Consider the following 20,817-nt stretch of genomic DNA (forward strand, 5'->3'; position numbering starts at 1 on the left):
GGTCCATATTAACTGCTGGATGATCCAGAGGCGACCACTCCATGAAGTCATCTGCCTTGATCACCACAGCATTCAATTAAAGGTTTGAGTAAGGCTAATTTAGTGAACTCTGTCATAAAGTTTTTTTTCTCTCGCACATTTCATCCAAGGCTTAGTTTGGCTTCAACTCTGAAGACGGGTGAAATCTTCACAACCATTAACTATGAGATACCAAACCTTCCTATTATTGGTTTAGTGGTTCAGAAACTTTATTCATCAAACTCACTCAAAACAAACATGTGCATAGCTATTTTTCTATTGACTGAATAGGATCTATCCCTCATTCACAAGAAGTTCCTCCTAGTACACTGGCAAGGCACTTAGTTGCGCAATCCTATTCATGTTTACTCAGAAGAAAGTTCCAATGTGTTCAGCAAGGCTTGCTCCCTACTATTTTGTTTAGGATTGCAGACCCAAGTTTCATACTTTTTTCCAGTATATTTCAGTTCTTCCTTAAAAAATTCAGATCCAGATAAACAGTAGCAATCTAAAAATACCAACACACACTCTAAATATGTATTTGCCTAAAGGACAAGAGAACTATTGTCTCTTCAGTGAACTGATATTTATCAAATGGGTTCGGATGGTTCCAAAATAATTATTGTTGCAGAGCCCTAATACAACACTTCGTAAATATCAAAACCAGGAAGTTGCATTGAAGAGGATTTCCAGTGTGCATCCACATACATTAGAGATGTGAAAACTTGAGATTCAAAGTTAAAGCAGTTGCCCCCTTCACTGGCAAAGCCAAAGACTCCACAGGATCACATAGTAGTGCAAAAAGGATGACGTCTCTTTAGCACCAGCTCTGAACCTACCCCCCACCATATTCTTTTTTCTAAAAGAAAAACTTGCCTTCCTGCAAAAAAACAACAACGTGGAGGCATATCGTTCTTGAATGTTTCATGCTGTGCATCAACTCAGCTGGCTTGCTGCAAGGCTAAGATGTCAATGCAGTTTCAAAAGACGACCCCAGAAAAGAAAGAAACCCTTCCTCGTGCCCGCCCTAGAGGGGGCATGGCTTTTGCACGCATTTTTGCACACTACGGGGGGAGAGGGCACACAGCCACCTCACTTTGGGTGCACAAGGAGCTTCTGAGCACGTCGTGGCTGTCAGCTCTTGCAACCCACCGTCCGGAACCTACCCGGCAGCACCCACCCTTCCCCTCCCCCCTCCCTCGTGGAGTCCGAGTGGCGAGACCGGAGAGGGCAAGGGGGCGGCTGTGGAGTTGGGAGAGGGGTTGTGGGGCCGGGCGGTGGGGTGGGGAGAGGTGGAGAAAGGCGGGCGAGAAGAGAGGAGAAGAAGAGAAAGCGCAAGCCAATGGCAAACACTTTGCCGTCTCCTCCTTTCAGTCATATTTCCGTCCTCTTCTCTAGCGAAACTGGGGGAGGAGGAGGAGGAGGAGGGCAGGGAGGCGAAAAGCTCGCAATTTGGAAACACGCGCACGCGGGCCGGCGGGAGCGCGCGCGCGAGCGCGGGCGGGCGCCTACAGGGCCCCGCCAAGGAAAAAAGAGAGAGGAAAGAAATGCAAGGGTGTTGGGGTGGTTTTTATTTTTTAAGCGTTAGCACTTAAAATAGGGGGGGGGCCGAGAGTGAGGAAGGCGGGGGCCACGGGGTGGGGTAGGGTGGGGGGCTTGTGGAGTTAGGGGGAGAGGAAGCACAAGGGGTCTGTGTTACCTCGTAGAGTTCCTCGGAAGCCATGCTGAGGCGCCCGCCTCCCAAGGTGGAGTTGGGTGCTGGTTTGGAGATACTTTTGTCTCAGTTGAGTGTCTGCCGTGGCCTCTCTCCTCCTTTCCCCTCCTCTTCTTCTTCTTCTTCCTCCTCCTCTCTCTGTGTGTGTGAGTGAGTGTGCGCGTGTCTGGCTCCTCTCCCCCCCTCCCCACACACTCACTCTCCCCCAATGCCCGTGTGGTGCTGCTGCTGGTGGTGGTTGGTGGTGCCTCTGCCGCCCTCCTCCTCCTCCTCCTCCGCTGGTGGTGGTGCCTGTGCGCAGAGCAAGCTGCGCAACGGGGCTCTCGCTCACTCGCACTCGCACTCACTCTCGCACACTTTGCTCGCGAGGCGCGGGAGAAGAAGGCGACGAGGGTGTAGGGGGCGGGGGGGCGCCGCCGCCGCGCGCGCGAGGAGGAGGCAGCTGCAGCAGCGGCGACTCCCCTCACCCGCTGCCGCCGCCGCTCGGGCGTCCCTCCGTCGGCTGCCTCGCCTGGCCGAGCCTCCCACTAGGCTCACTAATCGAGCGCAGAGAGAGTGCCACACGCCCGGGCTCCAGCCTCGCCTAGCGCCATCCTCTTCCTCCTCCTCCCCCTCCCCTCCTTTGATCGCCCATTGTCTCCTCAGCTGAGCGGCGGCGCGAGGGGGCGGCGGGGATTGGGCCAATGGCCGCCGGGAGGAAGGGGGAGGAGCGACGGGAGGGGAGGGGATTGGAGGAGGAGGAGCAGCAGCAGGAGGAGGGGGGAAGTGGGGGGTGGTCTGGGGTTGGGGGCGCTGGTGTGCTGTGGGCTCCGTCGCTGCTGGTGCTGGGAGCAACCATGGAGGGAAGGCTGGACCCAACTTTCTGAGGAGGTTGGGGATCCCCACCTCTCCCCTCCCCATTAAAAAAGGCCACCACCACTCAGACTGTGCTGAGGTGGGTTGGGGGGACGGCAGGGCTGCCCTTCAAGCCCCCAGCCCCAAGGAAGCAGGCACACAGCACCTCACCACTTCCTCTGCTCAACCCCAGCACCCTTTGCCCATGTAGCCTTCAGGTCCACCCATTCATCAGCTTCACCTCCATCTATTCTGTCTCCCTTCAGCCTTCCCATCTTTGCTTAGCCAACCCTTCAGCCCCACTTCATCTATTTCTGTCGTTTCAGACTCCTTCCCTTCCAATGGTGATCTGGTTTAGCCACCTAACACGATCATCCTTTCCATCTACTCATTTGCCTGTCCCTTTTTACGTTTTACTTCCATGCAACTTCATGGTCCACCCACATCATCGCACCATCAGCCCATTGCCTTTTCCACCTTCTCATCTCATCTACATTCATCTCACTTCATCTGCCAACATCCCCACCCATCCATAGGCTCTACATTCATAAAATATTTTTGCCCATTCAGACTGCCATTCCCATCCACCTACAAACTACCAACTCATTTTCTCACCCACCCTCTATATGTATCCCATTATCTCCCATCTGTTCATCAGACCAGCATTTCTACATTCTCTTCTTACAAACTCACCATTCTTTCCAATTATTGCATATCCATTTTCTAACCATTCTGTTTAACCAGTCCTCTTTACGTGTATCTACTACTCATCGTTTTCATTTTATTTCTCTTTAAGATTTCTGCTCAATTTTACCTACATTGCTTTCACCTACTATTATTGATTAGTATCTCAATCTCTTCCATTGTCCATTCACTCCATCTATTGCACCCATCACCTTGGTTTTTACCTGTTCAGATGTACTTATCCATCTTGTTTTATCTCTTAAATTTTTCCATTCACATCTCATCCATCAACACACTGAGACTGCAATCCTAACCTCACTTACTAGTAAGTACATCACATTGAATTCAATAGGACTTAATTATGAATAGACATGGTTAGGACTACACTGTAAGCCTCTTCTCATTTATTATATACATTTTTTAATCCATTAACAATATCAGTTTTGCTGTCATATATGCATCTTCCAGTTCTGTCCTAATTTCCAGTAACAGTTTCATGTTCCCAGCCTCATTTTTAGTACCTTCAGTATTTTATATAAACTTTATATTACAACAGCTTCAAAAGTCTGTGGTTATGCTTACCATTATTGTGGCTGCTTGCGGAGACTTCTGGAGCATTTGAATATGAGGAATTGCATACAACAGTGGGAGAATTCATAAATGGTTTCTTGGCAAATTTCTTCACCTCCTGAAGAAAAATTGATTAAATATTGCCTTAAAAATGATTGACTAAAAGCCTGTCTTCCACTCAATTAAGGAAAAACATAGGCAGATACAAAGCCAGGTATGCAAAGAGAGCAACATCAAGAGATGCTTAGGCTAGGGCTGAACTCCAAATTAAGTCAATGAATAGAATTTCAGTTCACATACATCACATACATTTGCACATAACAAAATAAAGATAAGAAATAAAATACTTTTTTTAACCTCTTGGCATATTTACCAGAAAAGAAAACAGGCAGAAAACGGTGTTATTCAGGTTTGCCGAGCATTAGGACATTAAGCAATACAAAATATAGCACAGGATTACAACACATAATTGTCATTTCTGCAGCCAGGATTTCAAACAAAGTGGTTTGTTTACATTGTCCAAGTTCATAGATGGGCAAAGCTTATTGACAGTGATTCCTGCTGCACTGAATGTTCTCTCAAGCCATTAAAATAGTTTGATTACAACTTCTGTTTCTCGCCAAACTTGCAAGTAGTGAATTTGTCTGCTACCAGACGAGGAGGTCAGCAAAGTTACTGACCTGCTATGGCACACTCTTGAATTTCACTTAGCAATGCAAATGCAATATTTGCTGCATCAGGTGTGGAAAATGTAGAAGTTTCAGCAGCTTTGTAGTCTGCTTCTGGATCAGAAATTGCAGTTCTAGAAAAACAGTTCTCTTTTTTGCTGGAAAACAGTCTGATTGACTAACTTGGCCTTTTGCATTGGAGCATCTGTGTTGTTCATGAGATGCAACCACAAGCCCTCTAGAAGCATCACAGTATCTTAATACTTGGGTCAAGACCAGTTGCTTCTTCATATTTTTAAAGATCTCCCAAGCTCATCTTCTCTCAAGTCATCCATCAGCACTGCTAATATATCCTGGATGACGGTTAGACCTTTTCATGCCGTTTGATAAATGAGCTACAGTACATAGAAACCACAACACGGAAGAACATATTTTTTACCTTCAAGCAGCTCTTGACACTTCAAGACAAGGCTGCAGTACTCTAAGCATGTTCTCCATCTTGTTCCACTCCTATGAAGAAAGTATGCTTTCACAAAATTTGTTCAACAATGTATTTCACTTTTAGAATATCTAGCATTGTACAAATGCCACCTTGTGATAATGTCTTGTTGCAGTTTGTTGTCACCCAGACCAGGTTTTTCCATTTTACTGTGAGGAGAATTTCTGTTGGAAGCAATCAGGAATCTTGTGATACTTACTAAGTTGCTTGTCAACTTAGCCTTCAGAAATGCTTTATTAATACTTAGCGGCAAAATACTTGGCTAGAATGCCTTTCATGCCACTCAGGAATTAAAACCATAAGGTTGACAGATACCTTCCAATCTTCCGCTACCTCCTCCAATTCTTCACTATATATCCCAGCATTCTTGCCATCTCCTTAGAGCTACACTGCAGAACTTAAAGTTGCTATCTGTTCAGGGAGTAGTTACCCCCAAGGTGACCATGATTGACTAGAATGACACCTGTCAGACTAACAGCATCAGCTTTTACGTCTTTATGTTTTCTCATAAATCCTCGTCCGTGTACTCCATTTGTTTCATAATAGCTCTACTTTTGTGTTCATGACTTGTATTTTATATCAAGCCAGAATTGTCTTTTTTATTATTAAAGTTTTCAAATATCCATCTTGTTGAATAACACATGATAAGATACAAATCAGGGAATAAAAATAAAGGATGCAGTATAACAAAGGAGCAACGCAATTCCAACAACATTGCTTCAGAAAGTTGTTAATCCATGTGGTATACATGGAATTGCCCCATATCTTGTATGATCGACTTACCTACTCTACCAATAAAAAAATAACAACCCATTATCTATAGTTTTGCTCCTTAAATCTAATTTAATACATTGGTTTTGCCATTGATGTCTATTCCCATATTTTATAATACTGTTCTTTGACAAATGGCACTATGGTGGTTCTCTGCTTTCCCGCATATACAACTCTTGCAGCTGTCAGCAAATATGAAGTTAATTCTGCATGTTCTTACCTTACTGAACCCTCTAAATAATTTAATACAAATACCGCCAGGTATATTGGGAATTCACGACCCAAAGCTCTTTGCAAATGGGACTAAATTTGTTCCCCCCTTTTTTTGCCAAAGGGCATTTCCACCACATATGAAAGAAATGTTTCTCTTTTTTGTATTTCCATCATAAGTCAGGATAGCCCTTGTTGATCTTATTTATTTTTACAGGTGTGATATACCACCTTTTCATAGTTTCATATGTCTTCTCTGACTTCTGAGTTTAAGGAGAACTTATGTTTTGTCAACCATAATTTCCGCCATACATTCATAGATATATTTTCTCCAATATTCAGAAGGCATCTCACCATATAATCCTTAACTTGTTCCTGTTCTGTGTAATATCTTGGTAATAAATGGTATATTTTTGCAATTATCTGGTGTTTTTCTTTTGTTATCACTCACTTCTTAAACTCAGGTGTTTCTCTCCTATTATTGTGCCTTCTAACAAATTATTGCACCTTAGTGCAGATTTGAAAATATTCAGACTACAAATATTACTTTTCTGCATTTGTCTTCTAATTTCTGAGTATGAAATCATACATCCCTCTTCTTCTAGTTCCTGAATCCTGAACAAGTTGCTTGATTTCCACATTTTAAACCTGCTTCTTGCTCCTTTTATGATTGCTCCTATGATTGACTCTAAAGGTGAAGAGTTTGGACTGAGTAATCTTTTAAAGTGATCCCAAATATTCATTAAATCAGATAATAAAAACTTGACTTTGAGGAAAAGAGATCTAATTTCATGTTCTCGCTATAATAAATTGTGTAGCAAGATTAATCAGATTTTGTTCAAATTTTGATATGCCTTCATACAGATTTATAGTCCAAGCCATTATCGAGTTAATCACATTAGAAATGTAAAGTAGGCTTAAGTTTAGGACACGAAGTCTTCCTAGTTTTCCTTTCCACCCCCCATCATACAAAATCTTAGCCTTTAGTTTCTCCTTTTTTGCCAAATAAATTTTAATATCAATTGTTGCCATTTATTTAATAATGAGGAAGTTATTTTGATTGATAGATGCTGAAATAAAAAGTTAATATTTGATAATACAATCATTTTTACTGTAGCAATTCTACCCGAGAAAGATAAAGGGAACTCCTGCCATTCTAATAGAAGGGAGAAGCAGTCCTTAAACAAAATCTCATCATTATTCTTAAATAAGTGTTACGTTTCTGAGGTTAGTCTTATGCCAAGATAATGGGTCGGCTTTAATTCCCTAAGAGAAAATTTAATGAAAATGATTTATAGGTGGTACATGACACCAGTCAAGCTTGAAAAAATTTACCATTTGCCCGACAACAAATGTTGGAAATGTAATGAGACTGAAGGTACATTCTTTCACCTTTGGTGGACATGCCCAAGGATTAAGACATTCTGGGAGATGATTTATAACGAAATGAAAAGGGTATTTAAATATACCTTCCTGAAGAAACCAGAGGCCTTTCTCCTGGGCACGGTCGGCCAATTGGTGTTAAAGAAGGACAGAACTTTTTTATGTATGCAACAACAGCAGCAAGAATACTTATCGCGAAGTATTGGAAGACACAAGATTTACCCACCCAGGAAGAATGGCAGATGAAGTTGATGGACTATATGGAATTGGTGGAAATGACTGGCAGAATCCGAGACCAGGGAGAAGAGTCGGTGGAAGAAGACTGGAAAAAGTTTAAAGACTATTTACAGAAATACTGTAAAATTAATGAATGTTAGAAGAATGTTGGAATGAAGTTATATGGCTTTAGTAGAAATGTTATAAGGAATTAAGTATAAATAGATTAATAGGATATTTAAAAAAGGTTAGAATGTGTTAAGATAATTATAGGATAGAAAACAGAGGAAGATGGAAAGGAATTGCTGAAACGATTAACAGAAGTGGAATACAAAAAGGGAGGTGTGAGGAGGTTGCTGAAATAAGTGAATGAAAGATAAGATATTGAAATTGTTTGATGTGTTCTAAACTGTTTTTGTTTGTTTTTGTTTTGTTTTGTTAGTTTAATGTGTTAGTGTTATGTAGTGTTTTTGTATTGTATCGTATTGGTTGTTTTTTTTTGGTAGTGTTTAAATTGTTGGAAAAGTAATAAATATTATTTTTTTTTAAAAAAAGATAATGGGTCGGCTTATTTGTCCAATGACACTGAAACATCTTTTGTTTTCTGTTTTGAGTCCGATAATCAATTCACACCTATATTTTCTGTTTTTTTCTTCTTAATTTATATCTGACTAGATTGCCACAGGCAGAAATACTTTCTTCTATTTTAGATTGCCTATAGTGTTGACAGGCTTCAAGTTAGTAACTATCCATAATACCAGCCTGCTAGTTTATTTCCTCCATTTAATAGGACATACTGGCTTTTCACAAGATGTGTTTCATTTAGCCTGATTATGTGAGGATTGTTTTGGAACAGATTTTTCACTGTCAGTGTTGATTGTTAGATACCTGGTTCTCATGAGGTAGGTTAAGCTGGAAACATTCCAAAATAGCTGTTATTCATTTATTCATTTATTTATTTAGCAAATGAGACACTAAAACATGTTTGGTCTGCCACTACTGAGCAGGCCAGCCAAACTGCTAGCCACAAAGAAAAGAGCAAATCTCCTCATTAACACAGGTTGGTTCAGTGACTTGCCTGATTAACCAGAGCCTTTTTTTTTTTTAATCAAGGCAATTTTAAAAAATAAATTATCAAGTCAATTAATCAATAAATGCTGCAAGCCCACCATTTACGTGAAGCTTTTGATACAACTTATTCACCAAGGCTTTTGTTCTTACTCTGAATTTACATTGATGGCTCCGTATCTATCAAACAAATAATAACTACTAAACAGCTGGAAGCTAAATCAGTTTATTCAGGGGGAAAATGCATTACAGTACTTGTTGAATGCCACTGCTGTGCTTAGCAGTTTATCTATAAAGACATTGACTCGGTGCTGTACAAGTCATGTTATCCATCTCAGTATCTAGAATCTGCAGCAACAGAAATAGCACACGGCCTTGTAGAATCTAGTCGGAAGATGGGAGAATTTGTATCAAAACCTAGAGGACAGGTCAGCAAACTTTTTCAGCAGGGGGCCAGTTCACTGACCTTCAGACCTTGTGGAGGGCCAGACTATATTTGGGGGGGGGGGAATGAATGAATTCCTATGCCCCACAAATAACCCAGAGATGCATTTTAAATAAAAGGACACATTCTACTCATGTAAAAACAACTGGCAGGCCCCACAAATAACCCAGAGATGCATTTTAAATAAAAGGGCACATTCTACTCATGTAAAAACACGCTGATTCCCGGACCGTCCACGAGCTGGATTTAGAAGGCGATTGGGCTGGATCCAGCCCCCGGGCCTTAGTTTGCCTACCCATGCTTTAGGATCTCAGTAGTCATAGCAGAAAAAAAGGGCATTGCATTTAGGAAGGCTTGAAATGGCCCCTTCTAGAAATTTTTAAAAATTGTTTTTAAATACTATTAATTTGTTGTAACTCCAATTGTTAATTTGATGCCCTCCAAGTGTCCCAATTTTCCAGAGACAGTTGCGGAATTCTGAAAGCCACCCTGGCTTCTGATTTGATCCCAGAATGTCCCTATTTCCCCCACCAGTCTTGTCGCTGAGCTCATTGAGGAGGATGAGACAGTGCTTCCCCCAAGATGGCAGCTGCAAGGGATAATCCTGTTGCCTCTTCATGGCCTTTCCATGGCCGCCACTGCCAGCCTCTTCCCTTGGGCAGCTTGTAGCTGCTACAGGTGAGGAAGAGGAGAAGCTGCGGCTGCCAAGGCCAGCCCTGTTCTGAGGGGCAGGCAGAATGTTAAGATGTTAAGAAGTTACCCGTGTTGAACGTTTTAGTGTTATATCTCTATCTGTCTATCTATCTATCTATCTATCTATCTATCTATCTATCTATCTATCTATCATCTATCTAGAGAGTTCAATGCATTAATTGGTTAAAAGGCTGCTTCTTAACCAATTAAAATTATTTAATGGGTTGACATTCCTATTATTTTTCAGGTGCTAATACTGGTCTCCTGTGCATACTAAGGAACAAGTTTCACTGCACTTGGTTTAAATTTGAATAAGCATGCACAGGCACCAGACTAGCTGCAAGTCTACCAGGGCTCTAGATTTCCTAATGTGAGAATAGTGGGGCTGCAACCTCACTCCACCCTTCCTGCTGGCTCTACTGTTTTCCTACTTCTCAATGGTGTCGTGATATGTCCAGTCAGTCTGACATCAATATGCCCAGTCAGTCTGACATCAATACCAGGGAAGATTCTGGAGCAGATCATTAAGCAAACAGTCTGTGAGCACCTAGAAAGGAATGCTGTGATCACCAATAGTCAGCATGGATTTCTGAAAAATAAGTCATGTCAGACTAACCTGATCTCATTTTTTTGACAGAATTACAAGCCTGGTAGATGAAGGGAACGCAGTGGATATAGCCTACCTTGATTTCAGCAAGGCATTTGACAAGGTGCCCCATGATATTCTTGTAAAGAAGCTGGTAAAATGCAGCCTTGACTATGCTACCACTCAGTGGATTTGTAACTGGCTGACTGACTGAACCCAAAGGGTGCTCATCAATGGTTCCTCTTCATCCTGGAGAAGAGTGACTAGTGGGGTGCCACAGGGTTCTGTCTTGGGCCCGGTCTTATTCAACATCTTTATCAACGACTTGGATGATGGACTCAAGGGCATCCTGATTAAATTTGCAGATGACACCAAACTGGGAGGGGTGGCTAACACCCCAGAGGACAGGAACACACTTCAAAACGACCTTGGCAGATTAGAGAACTGGGCAAAAACAAACAAGATGAATTTTAACAGGGAGAAATGTAAAGTATTGCACTTGGGCAAAAAAAATGAGAGGCACAAATACAAGATGGGGGACACCTGGCTTGAGAGCAGTGCATGTGAAAAGGATCTAGGAGTCTTGGTTGACCACAAACTTGACATGAGCCAACAGTGTGACGCGGCAGCTAAAAAAGCCAATGCAATTCTGGGCTGCATCAATAGGCATCTAGATCAAGGGAAGTAATAGTGCCACTGTATTCTGCTCTGGTCAGACCTCACCTGGAGTACTGTGTCCAGTTCTGGGCACCACAATTCAAGAAGGACACTGACAAACTGGAACGTGTCCAGAGGAGGGCAACCAAAATGGTCAAAGGCCTGGAAACGATGCCTTATGAGGAATGGCTAAGGGAGCTGGGCATGTTTAGCCTGGAGAAGAGGAGGTTAAGGGGTGATATGATAGCCATGTTCAAATATATAAAAGGATGTCACATAGAGGAGGGAGAAAGGCTGTTTTCTGCTGCTCCAGAGAAGCGGACACGGAGCAATGGATCCAAACTACAAGAAAGAAGATTCCACCTAAACATTAGGAAGAACTTCCTGACAGTAAGAGCTGTTCGACAGTGGAATTTGCTGCCAAGGAGTGTGGTGGAGTCTCCTCCTTTGGAGGTCTTTAAGCAGAGGCTTGACAACCATATGTCAGGAGTGCTCTGATGGTGTTTCGTGCTTGGCAGGGGGTTGGACTCGATGGCCCTTGTGGTCTCTTCCAACTCTATGATTCTATGATTCTATGTACCACAAATGTACAGTCATACCTCAGGTTGAAGTCGCTTCAGGTTAAGCCTTTTCAGGTTGTGTTCTGCGGCGACCCCGAAAGTAACGGAGTGTGTTACTTCTGGGTTTTGACACTCACGCATGTGCAGACGCTCAAAATGATGTCAAGTGCATGTGCGGAAGCGGCAAATTGCGACCCGCACAGATGCACGGACGCAGGTTGCGTTCACTTCAGGATGCGAACGGGGTTCCAGGATGGATCCCATTCGCATCCAGAGGTACCACTGTACCACATATGTCCGGGACGCGGGTGGCTCTGTGGTCTAAACAACTGAGCCTTGGGCTTGCCAATCAGAAGGTCGGCGGTTCGAATCCCCATGATGGGGTGAGCCCCTGTGCTCGGTCCCTGCTCCTGCCAACCTAGCAGTTTGAAAGCATGCCAAAAGTGCAAGTAGATTAATAGGTACCGCTCCAGCGGGAAGGTAAATGGCGTTTCCGTGCACAGCTCTGGTTTTGGTGTTCTGTTGCACCAGAAGCGGCTTAGTCATGCTGGCCACATGACCCGGAAATACTGTCTGCGGAGCGGACAAACATCGGCTCCCTTGGCCTGTAAAGCGAGATGAGCGCCGCAACCCCAGAGTCATTTGCGACTGGACTTAACGGCCAGGGGTCCCTTTACCGTTACCTTTATGTACCATGTATTGTGTACATATTATTCGTAGCTGATGCTGCACACCCCAATCCCAATCTTCTAACCAACTGGTGGAATTAAACGTATTGCAAAGCAAAGGGTGTTTGGAAAACCAGGAAATCTTTTATCAATTTTTTCCATGCTAAATGGCTTCCCTGCTGCACAAATATATATCTTTGTAGTTTTGCTGGTGGTTTTGTGTGTGTGTGTGTTTTGCAAACCTCTTTGCATTTTTTTGTTTTTATTTTGTAAACCGCCACATGATGCTCGGATGAAGAGTGGTATAGAATTTGTTATAATACAATACAGTACAGTACAATACGGTAAAAGTCCTTCTGTACAGAGATCACAGAGAAAATAAAAATAACAGTAGGATAATACCAGAGATGTTAAGATGCCTGTAAGAAAATGTCAAGACCCATTTGACCTATTCATCCAACATTATCTGCTGTGGAATAGTTTTATGGGTAACACAGCACGGAACTTCAAGCAAAGCTGCCAAGCCTTCAACAAGCATTTGGGAGGAGGGAAATAATACAACATTACATGAGAGAAGAAGCGTTTCTCTGGCAGGCTGATTGATTTTGAAGTTGCTGATATGAAATGTCCAAGTATCAGGTGGACCAGTGGTTGAGTGATAGAACCATAAATTCTAGACATATTTTACTGCACATCAGAAGTGAACAGTTTCTTCAAGTGTTGGGTATGTCATATTTAAGGCCAAACCACACATGACAATGGAGCAAGATTCTTCCCCCCAATGGTTATGTGTTAGTGCAGGGGTCAGCAAACTTTTTCCACAGGGGGCCAGTCCACTGTCTCTCAGACCTTGTGGGGAGCTGGACTATATTTTGGGTGGGGAATCCCCCCACCGACTCTCCCCTCCCTTCTCCACAGCACCGGACGAGCCCCGGTGGCTGCTTACCTGTGATTTGCGAGTGGCAGGGGTGATGAGCAGCTCGAAAGGGCTGGCTCCGGAGAGGGGCTGCTGTGCTTTAAATGGTGCTCAGCTCCTGTGCTTTGTGAGCAGCAGGGGCTGGTGGCGGTGGGATGATGAGCGGCGTGAAAAGGCTGGCTCAGCAGAGCCCCCTTCCTTCTCTAGGCAGGGCGAGGAGAAGCCAGGAGGAGGGAGGGAGGAGGCGCCGCTATGGTATGTGTGAGGGGGGCGGGGAATGGCGCAGCCCAAACAATCAGAATCCCCATGCCGATCCACGCAGCGATTCCTGGCTCATCCACGGGCCGGATCCAGAAGGCAATTGGGTCGGATCTGGCCCCCGGGCCTTAGTGCTTTTGTTTTTTAACCAAAGCAGTCTAACAGTGTAGCCCTAAGCACACTTACTGCAGAGTAAGCCCCATTGAGCTTATTGAGTAAACATGTTTACTCGATTGAGTAAACCCTCAACTCCTTTCTCAAGTGAAGGAAAAAATACAAGCAGCTGAACTGAACCAGGTAATACTCAGAGCAGACCTATTGAAATTAATCAACTTGTTAATCATGACTGACTCATGTTCATTTATTTGGATGGGGAGGCAGTGGAAGACAGGAGTGCCTGGCGTGCTCTGGTCCATGGGGTCATGAAGAGTTGGACACAACTAAACGACTAAACAACAACGGCTTAAAGTAGGACGTAGATAGACACAACCCAGAGCCACATATAATACCTTTAATTTGTACATGTACACAAGCACCTCATAATAAATTATCCATTATAATTTATCTTACAACAGTAATATAGAAATATAGCCTAAAAAATACTAATGTGATTCCTTTGAAAACCCAGTCCTTAACTATTGCAGTATCCTATGAAAATATGAAATCTACTGATGCTCCATAAGACATAGGAAATAACCTTAATCATAGTTCTTAATCCTATTTTTAGAAAAGCTATCCCTATTATTATTATTTTAAAAATCTATCTTGTAACATAAAACAAAACACTCTGCATGAATACTACCAATGAATCAAGTTTTGCCTAGGATGAATCAGCAACCCTATATTTACTTCTAATTATAATTAAACAGCTCTTCAGTCATTAAAACTCGGCACCCAATCTTACTTAACATCATCTGGCCACTGCAACTGTAAACACGTATGCAAGTGAGGATAGGTATCTTTTTTGTAGTCACTGGGTGTTCAGTACACCTAGTTACATCTGTGTGCAGCCAAGATTTTGCTATTGCTATTCAGATCTTGTTTGGGAGAAGCAAGAAAGATCTTGTCATGCTTCCTGATTGGTATGTCCTCAGAGCTAAGGAACTGACTAAGCTGGCTTAGATACGGCAGTGGAGATCAGGAGATTAAACTCCCTCTGGTACGCAGAAGAAGTAGGTTGAGGTGATATAAGCTATGTGTGGTCTAGTGGACTGCCCTACTTCAGATGCAGTTGCAGGAGTCTACCTTTGAATGCTGCCTCCAACAAAACCCTTACTGTACTTTTTAAAAATAACAACAACCACCGTAGCACATGAATTAGAAAGACACCTGCTTCTTGGGAGAAAAGGAATGACAAACCTAGACAGCATCTTAAAAAGCAGAGACATCACCTTGCCAACAAAGGTCCGTATAGTTAAAGCTATGGTTTTCCCAGTAGTGATGTATGGAAGTGAGAGCTGGACCATAAAGAAGGCTGATCACCAAAGAATTGATGCTTTTGAATTATGGTGCTGGAGGAGACTCTTGAGAGTCCCATGGACTGCAAGAAGATCAAACCTATCCATTCTTAAGGAAATTAGCCCTGAGTGCTCGCTGGAAGGACAGATCATGAAGCTGAGGCTCCAATACTTTGGCCACCTCATGAGAAGAGAAGACTCCCTGGAAAAGACCCTGATGTTGGGAAAGATGGAGGGCACAAGGAGAAGGGGACGACAGAGGACGAGATGGTTGGACAGTGTTCTCGAAGCTACCAACATGAGTTTGACCAAACTGTGGGAGGCAGTGGAAGACAGGAGTGCCTGGCATGCTCTGGTCTATGGGGTCACGAAGACCCGGACACGACTAAATGACTAAACAACAACAACAACAACAAGCCCTAGTTTGAGGATAGTGGTCAGAGTGGTTAGACTTGGACGTGGAAGACCAGGACTTAAATCCCCACTCAGCAATGAAGCTCACTGGATGAATTTGAGCCAGTCAGTCACTGCCTCTAAGTCTAACCTACATCACATGGTTGTTGTGGGGATTTAATGAGGTGAAGGAGAACCATGTAGGCCATCTTGAGCTCCTTGGAGAAAGGGGGGGTATGAATGAATGAATGAAATAGTTTTCTACTTGCAAGGCCCCTCTCCCCCCGTCCCAAAATGTAGAGTAACATTGATATAGGTAATTCCACACCCGGTCTGGTATTATACAGTCTGTTCTTCTGCTTCAGGCCTCTTCCACCTCATATGCCCTTACAATCTGTTGCATGTCTCTTCTTCTTTCTTCTTCTTCTTTGGCAATCACTCGTAGGCGAGTAAGATTATCTTCCATGAACACAGTCTTAACAGTGAATCCATAAGTGACTGTGGAGGCCAATTCCGGATCCACACGTCCTTCCACAGTGGGGACATCGGTTTCCGGGCATGAGGTGATCATGGTGAGGGTTTGCCAAATGTGCCTTCCTCTTAGCACGTTTCTCCCTTTCATCCTGAGTTCGAGCGTCTTCAAAGCCCATGACACCTTTGGTAAAGGCTGTTCTCCAATTGGAGCACTCGCAGGCCACTGTTTCCCAATTGTCGGTGTTTATATGACATTTTTTAGATTTGCCTTGAGAGAGTCTTTGAAACACTTTTGTTGACCACCAGCATTACACTTACTATTTTAAAGTTGGGAATAGAGTACTTGCTTTGGAAGACAATCTACACAATATGACCAGTCCAACGAAGTTGATTTTGAGCAATTATTGCTTCGACACTGGTCATCTTTGCTTCTTCCAGTACACTGGCATTAGTTCGCCTGTCTTCCCAGGTGATGTGTAAAATTGTTTGGAGACACCGTTGATGGAATCTTTCGAGAAGTTGGAGATGGTGTTTATAAGTGAAGAAGAAGAAGAGTTTGGATTTGATATCCCGCCTTTCACTCCCTTTAAGGAGTCTCAAAGTGGCTAACATTCTCCTTTCCCTTCCTCCCCCACAACAAACACTCTGTGAGGTGAGTGGGGCTGAGAGACTTCAAAGAAGTGTGACTGGCCCAAGATCACCCAGCAGCTGCATGTGGAGGAGCGGAGACGCGAACCCGGTTCCCCAGATCACGAGACTACCGCTCTTAACCACTACACCACACTGGCTCTCGTGGTCCACGTTCACAAGCATACAGTAAGGTTGGTAGTACAATAGCTTTGTAAACAAGCATTTTGGTTTCGCTGCAAATGTCCTGGCCCTTAAACACTCTGCACTTCAGTCGGGAGAAAGCTGCACTCGCAGAGCTCAGGCGATGTTGAATTTTGGCATCAGTATCAGCCATTGTAGAAAGATAACTGCCCAGGTATGAGAAGTGATTGACATTTTCCAACGTTACACTATTGAGTTGGATTGTTGCATGTCTAGATCAGGTACAAATCTTATATATTTCGAATGTAGTCCCATCTAGCAGACATTTGTGCCTTATAGCTAATGGTCCCATTCACACTGGGCTTACCCTTATGCAGGAAACTTGCAGCTGTGCTGTGCTTGGATTTGTAATCTCTGTGTCAAGCTTGTCAACATCTGACTAAGTGTCTATTTTTTCCAAGTCAGCATTTCCCCCATTTAAAGAATAAATCATGAAAAAACTGAAGATGCAATCCTGCCTAACCACTCTTTCTATTCATTACCTTCATGGTGAACTGGGTATTTAATCTGGTAATATTTTTGTGCCATTCAAAAGCACTTTCTCCCATGATAAACTCAGAGAGGATGTTCAATCAGCCGTACTCAGCTGCTTCATTGCTTTCAGGTAGTGCTACATTAATTTAGAGAAGCATGATGTTGTTCCACCATCATCACTGGTATTATGGCAAGGCAACAAGAAGATTCCCAGCTGTAAATTATATCGGCCGGGGGCAAGGGGCAGAATAGCCACGTAGCCAAAAATGTATCATTCCCAAAACATTTCAAATGATGCCATTTGAACTGCTCATCTGTGATGATTAGGAAACTTCTGTAAATAAATACCAGCGTCCTTTCCAACTCTACAATTCTACAATTCTATGTCTTAAAATTGAAATCAAACCATCCAGGTAATTTCTGAAACAGATGGTTACTTACTCCCCCACTTTGCTGCAAGTTTTATGGCATTTCAAAGCACTGTGGATATTCATGGCTATACCAGGTCACAATTATTTTGGAGGCTTGATGATGGAGCACAGAGAACAACTGGGAACCTGAAAACATTGCTTTGTAACATGCCACAATTTGGATTCCCTGTCTCCTGGTCGTGAGTATTATATCATTTTTATGGTGAAAACAAATATCAAGCACTCCTTGGGTACTGGAGCCTCAGAAAGTGCACAAATGTTCTTTTGTTACCTAACAGTGCTGAACACACAATGGTTAGTCAGTCCATGGTAAGCCTTTCACACTAGAAATACAAGCCAGAAAAACAAACTCCCTGCTACACAAATAATAGGACACCAATCAGGATATTCTGGAGGAGCAAAATGATAACTTCCGGGAGCGTCTCATTCTCTCCTCATGGACAGCAATTAAAGCTGTCCATGAAAGATGTACACTTATTAAGCAGATCTTTTTTTAGAAAGTCTCTCTTCACGCACAGCAATGACTTACATAGATACCAGGGTACTTTTCAAGATATCCTAGTGGAGCAAAATGTCAGTTTCTGTGAGCATTCACACTTCTGCTTGTCTCATGCTTTCTAGACATGGGTCTGAGTACTTTTGCCTTTGCCACACACACACACCAGCTTACCCCCAGAAAACCCACTCTGTAGTGCTAAATTGGAGCAGACGTTAATCCGGAGCAAACCCCATTGACATTTGCTTTGATTGAGCAGTAAACAGTGGGTTTTCCCATGGGAAAGTAGAAGGTCAAGTGGAGTCTTGGTTGACCACAAACTTGACATGAGCCAACAGTGTGACGCGGCAGCTAAAAAAGCCAATGCAATTCTGGGCTGCATCAATAGGAGTATAGCATCTAGATCAAGGGAAGTAATAGTGCCACTGTATTCTGCTCTGGTCAGACCTCACCTGGAGTACTGTGTCCAGTTCTGGGCACCACAATTCAAGAACGACACTGACAAACTGGAACGTGTCCAGAGGAGGGCAACCAAAATGGTCAAAGGCCTGGAAACGCTGCCTTATGAGGAACGGCTAAGGGAGCTGGGCATGTTTAGCCTGGAGAAGAGGAGGTTAAGTGGTGATATGATAGCCATGTTCAAATATATAAAAGGATGTCAAACAGAGGAGGGAGAAAGGTTGTTTTCTGCTGCTCCAGAGAAGCGGACACGGAGCAATGGATCCAAACTACAAGAAAGAAGATTCCACCTAAACATTAGGAAGAACTTCCTGGCAGTAAGAGCTGTTCGACAGTGGAATTTGCTGCCAAGGAGTGTGGTGGAGTCTCCTTCTTTGGAGGTCTTTAAACAGAGGCTTGACAACCATATGTCAGGAGTGCTCTGATGGTGTTTCCTGCTTGGCAGGGGGTTGGACTCGATGGCACTTGTGGTCTCTTCCAACTCTATGATTCTATGATTCTATGATTCTATGAAGTTTGGTGAGCCCATAGTCTCTCCTCATGGACAACAAAGGGGCTAGCAGCCACATCTGGAGTTTTAGCACTCCTAAGACAGCTGCAATGGAAAGAAGTACTATTCTCCCACACAACTCTTGCAGAGCCAAAGAAGTCTCCCACTCACCTATCTTTATCTCTTGCAATTGAGAAAACTCTCCATTAAATACCAGGAACCCTTGATGAAACTTATCATTTAAGTGTTTCTTCTTTTAACAAGAACTTCTGGGTTGTTCAGGAACCTATCCCTTCTTTATGGTTTCTTCCACTCCCATGCTAATCTAATCACCTAGGTTGGGCTGTGTCCTTGCCTAGCTCTCAAATACAAAATGGACAAGTTGCATGAGAGAGAGAGAAATAAATGTTTTCATACAGTTATTGACTCAAACATGTTGCTGCAAATATCATTTGCAATGAATATCATTTGCAAGGAACTGTAGAAAGTTTATTGCAGCAGACACCTTACAAGAAACTGGATGGTGGTGCATACTTTCAGACCCTCCAACATTTCTCTGATGAAAATAGGGACGTCCTATTCCATGATGGGGACATGGGTGGCGCTGTGGGTTAAACCACAGAGCCTAGGACTTGCCGATCAGAAGGTCGGCAGTTCCAATCCCCGTGACGGGGTGAGTTCCCGTTGCTCGGTCCCTGCTCCTGCCAACCTAGCAGTTCGAAAGCACGTCAAAGTGCAAGTACATAAATAGGTACCGCTCCGGCGGGAAGGTAAACAGTGTTTCCGTGCCCTGGTCTGGTTCACCAGAAGCGGCTTAGTCATGCTGGCCACATGACCCAGAAGCTGTACGCCGGCTCCCTCGGCCAATAAAGCGAGATGAGCACTGCAACCCCAGAGTCGGCCACGACTGGACCTAACAGTCAAGGGTCCCTTTACCTTTACCTATTCCATGATGATGATGATGATTTTATTATTTGTACCTCGCCCATCTGACTGGGTTGCCCTAGCCACTCTGGACAGCTTGCAACTTACATGGAAACATAATAAAATATTAAACATTTAAAAACTTCCCTATGCCTTCAGATGTCTTCTAAGGGTTGTATAGTTACTTATCTCCTTGGCTCAGGGGTCACATAACTCTATACCCTCCAACATTTCTCCAATGGGACATCCTAAGGAAAAATGGTACATTATCGGATCAAATCAGAAACTGGGACAGCTTCTGTAAATATGGGACTGTCCCTGGAAGATAGGGACACTTGGAGGGTCTGTTCTTTTGCTATGAGTGGCCATAACTTCTGGTACAGGGATTATCTTGTAGGGGACATACTGAAGCATTCCATTTATGCCCATGTGTTGCAAGGGCCACCATACTTTTTGTCTTTATTTCTTATGTGAGAGGAAGGACATTGTTTTTAGTAAAACATACTTGTTTTAAGAGAGGGGGACCACATTGTTACCAAGACAATACACTCCATTTTAAGTATTGACCTAAGCACCTTGGCCTAGGAAAGGTAGTCAGCTGAGGCTTAGTCATCCAGGGCAAGAAAACAGGAGACGTACCATGGCTGAACTCCATTAACATGTATCATAGGACCAGGTCTGGAACCTCTGGAATGAGCATATGCCTTAATCTGTGTTCCTAATGCAACCAAATCACCAGGGCACACCCATTAACTAGTAATCCAGAGCTCTAGGGACACTGTGAAACTCACAGGTAAACATGTCCATGCCCATTCAGACTAGGAACCTACCCTCAAAAGATGCACATGGAAAGCTTCTTGCTAGGGTTGCCATATTTCATAAAGTGAAAATCCGGACACAAAATTTATTGAGCTCTCTCTTTTTATTTTTATTTTGCTAAATCTAAAAAAAAAAGAAAAAAGTTGTTGAG

General features: G+C 43.4%; 1 protein-coding gene across 2 annotated transcripts in view; it reads right to left on the reverse strand.

Moving 5' to 3' along the window:
• The window catches only part of CDYL (chromodomain Y like), an 89,461-nt gene extending 87,071 nt beyond the window's left edge, over nucleotides 1-2,390 (reverse strand). The window contains exon 1 of one of the 2 annotated variants that reach the window (XM_083519412.1): nucleotides 1,718-2,390. In XM_083519412.1, coding sequence (XP_083375538.1) covers nucleotides 1,718-1,741 — 24 coding nt within the window. In that variant the 5' untranslated portion in view covers nucleotides 1,742-2,390. The remainder of the gene's footprint in view (nucleotides 1-1,717) is intronic. The other variant, XM_083519411.1, reaches the window with a different exon arrangement.
• Between the last annotated feature and the right edge of the window lie 18,427 nt (nucleotides 2,391-20,817).

Source organism: Podarcis liolepis (genome assembly GCF_965112155.1).
Source record: "Podarcis liolepis genome assembly, chromosome: 8".
NCBI classification, from domain to species: domain Eukaryota; kingdom Metazoa; phylum Chordata; class Lepidosauria; order Squamata; family Lacertidae; genus Podarcis; species Podarcis liolepis.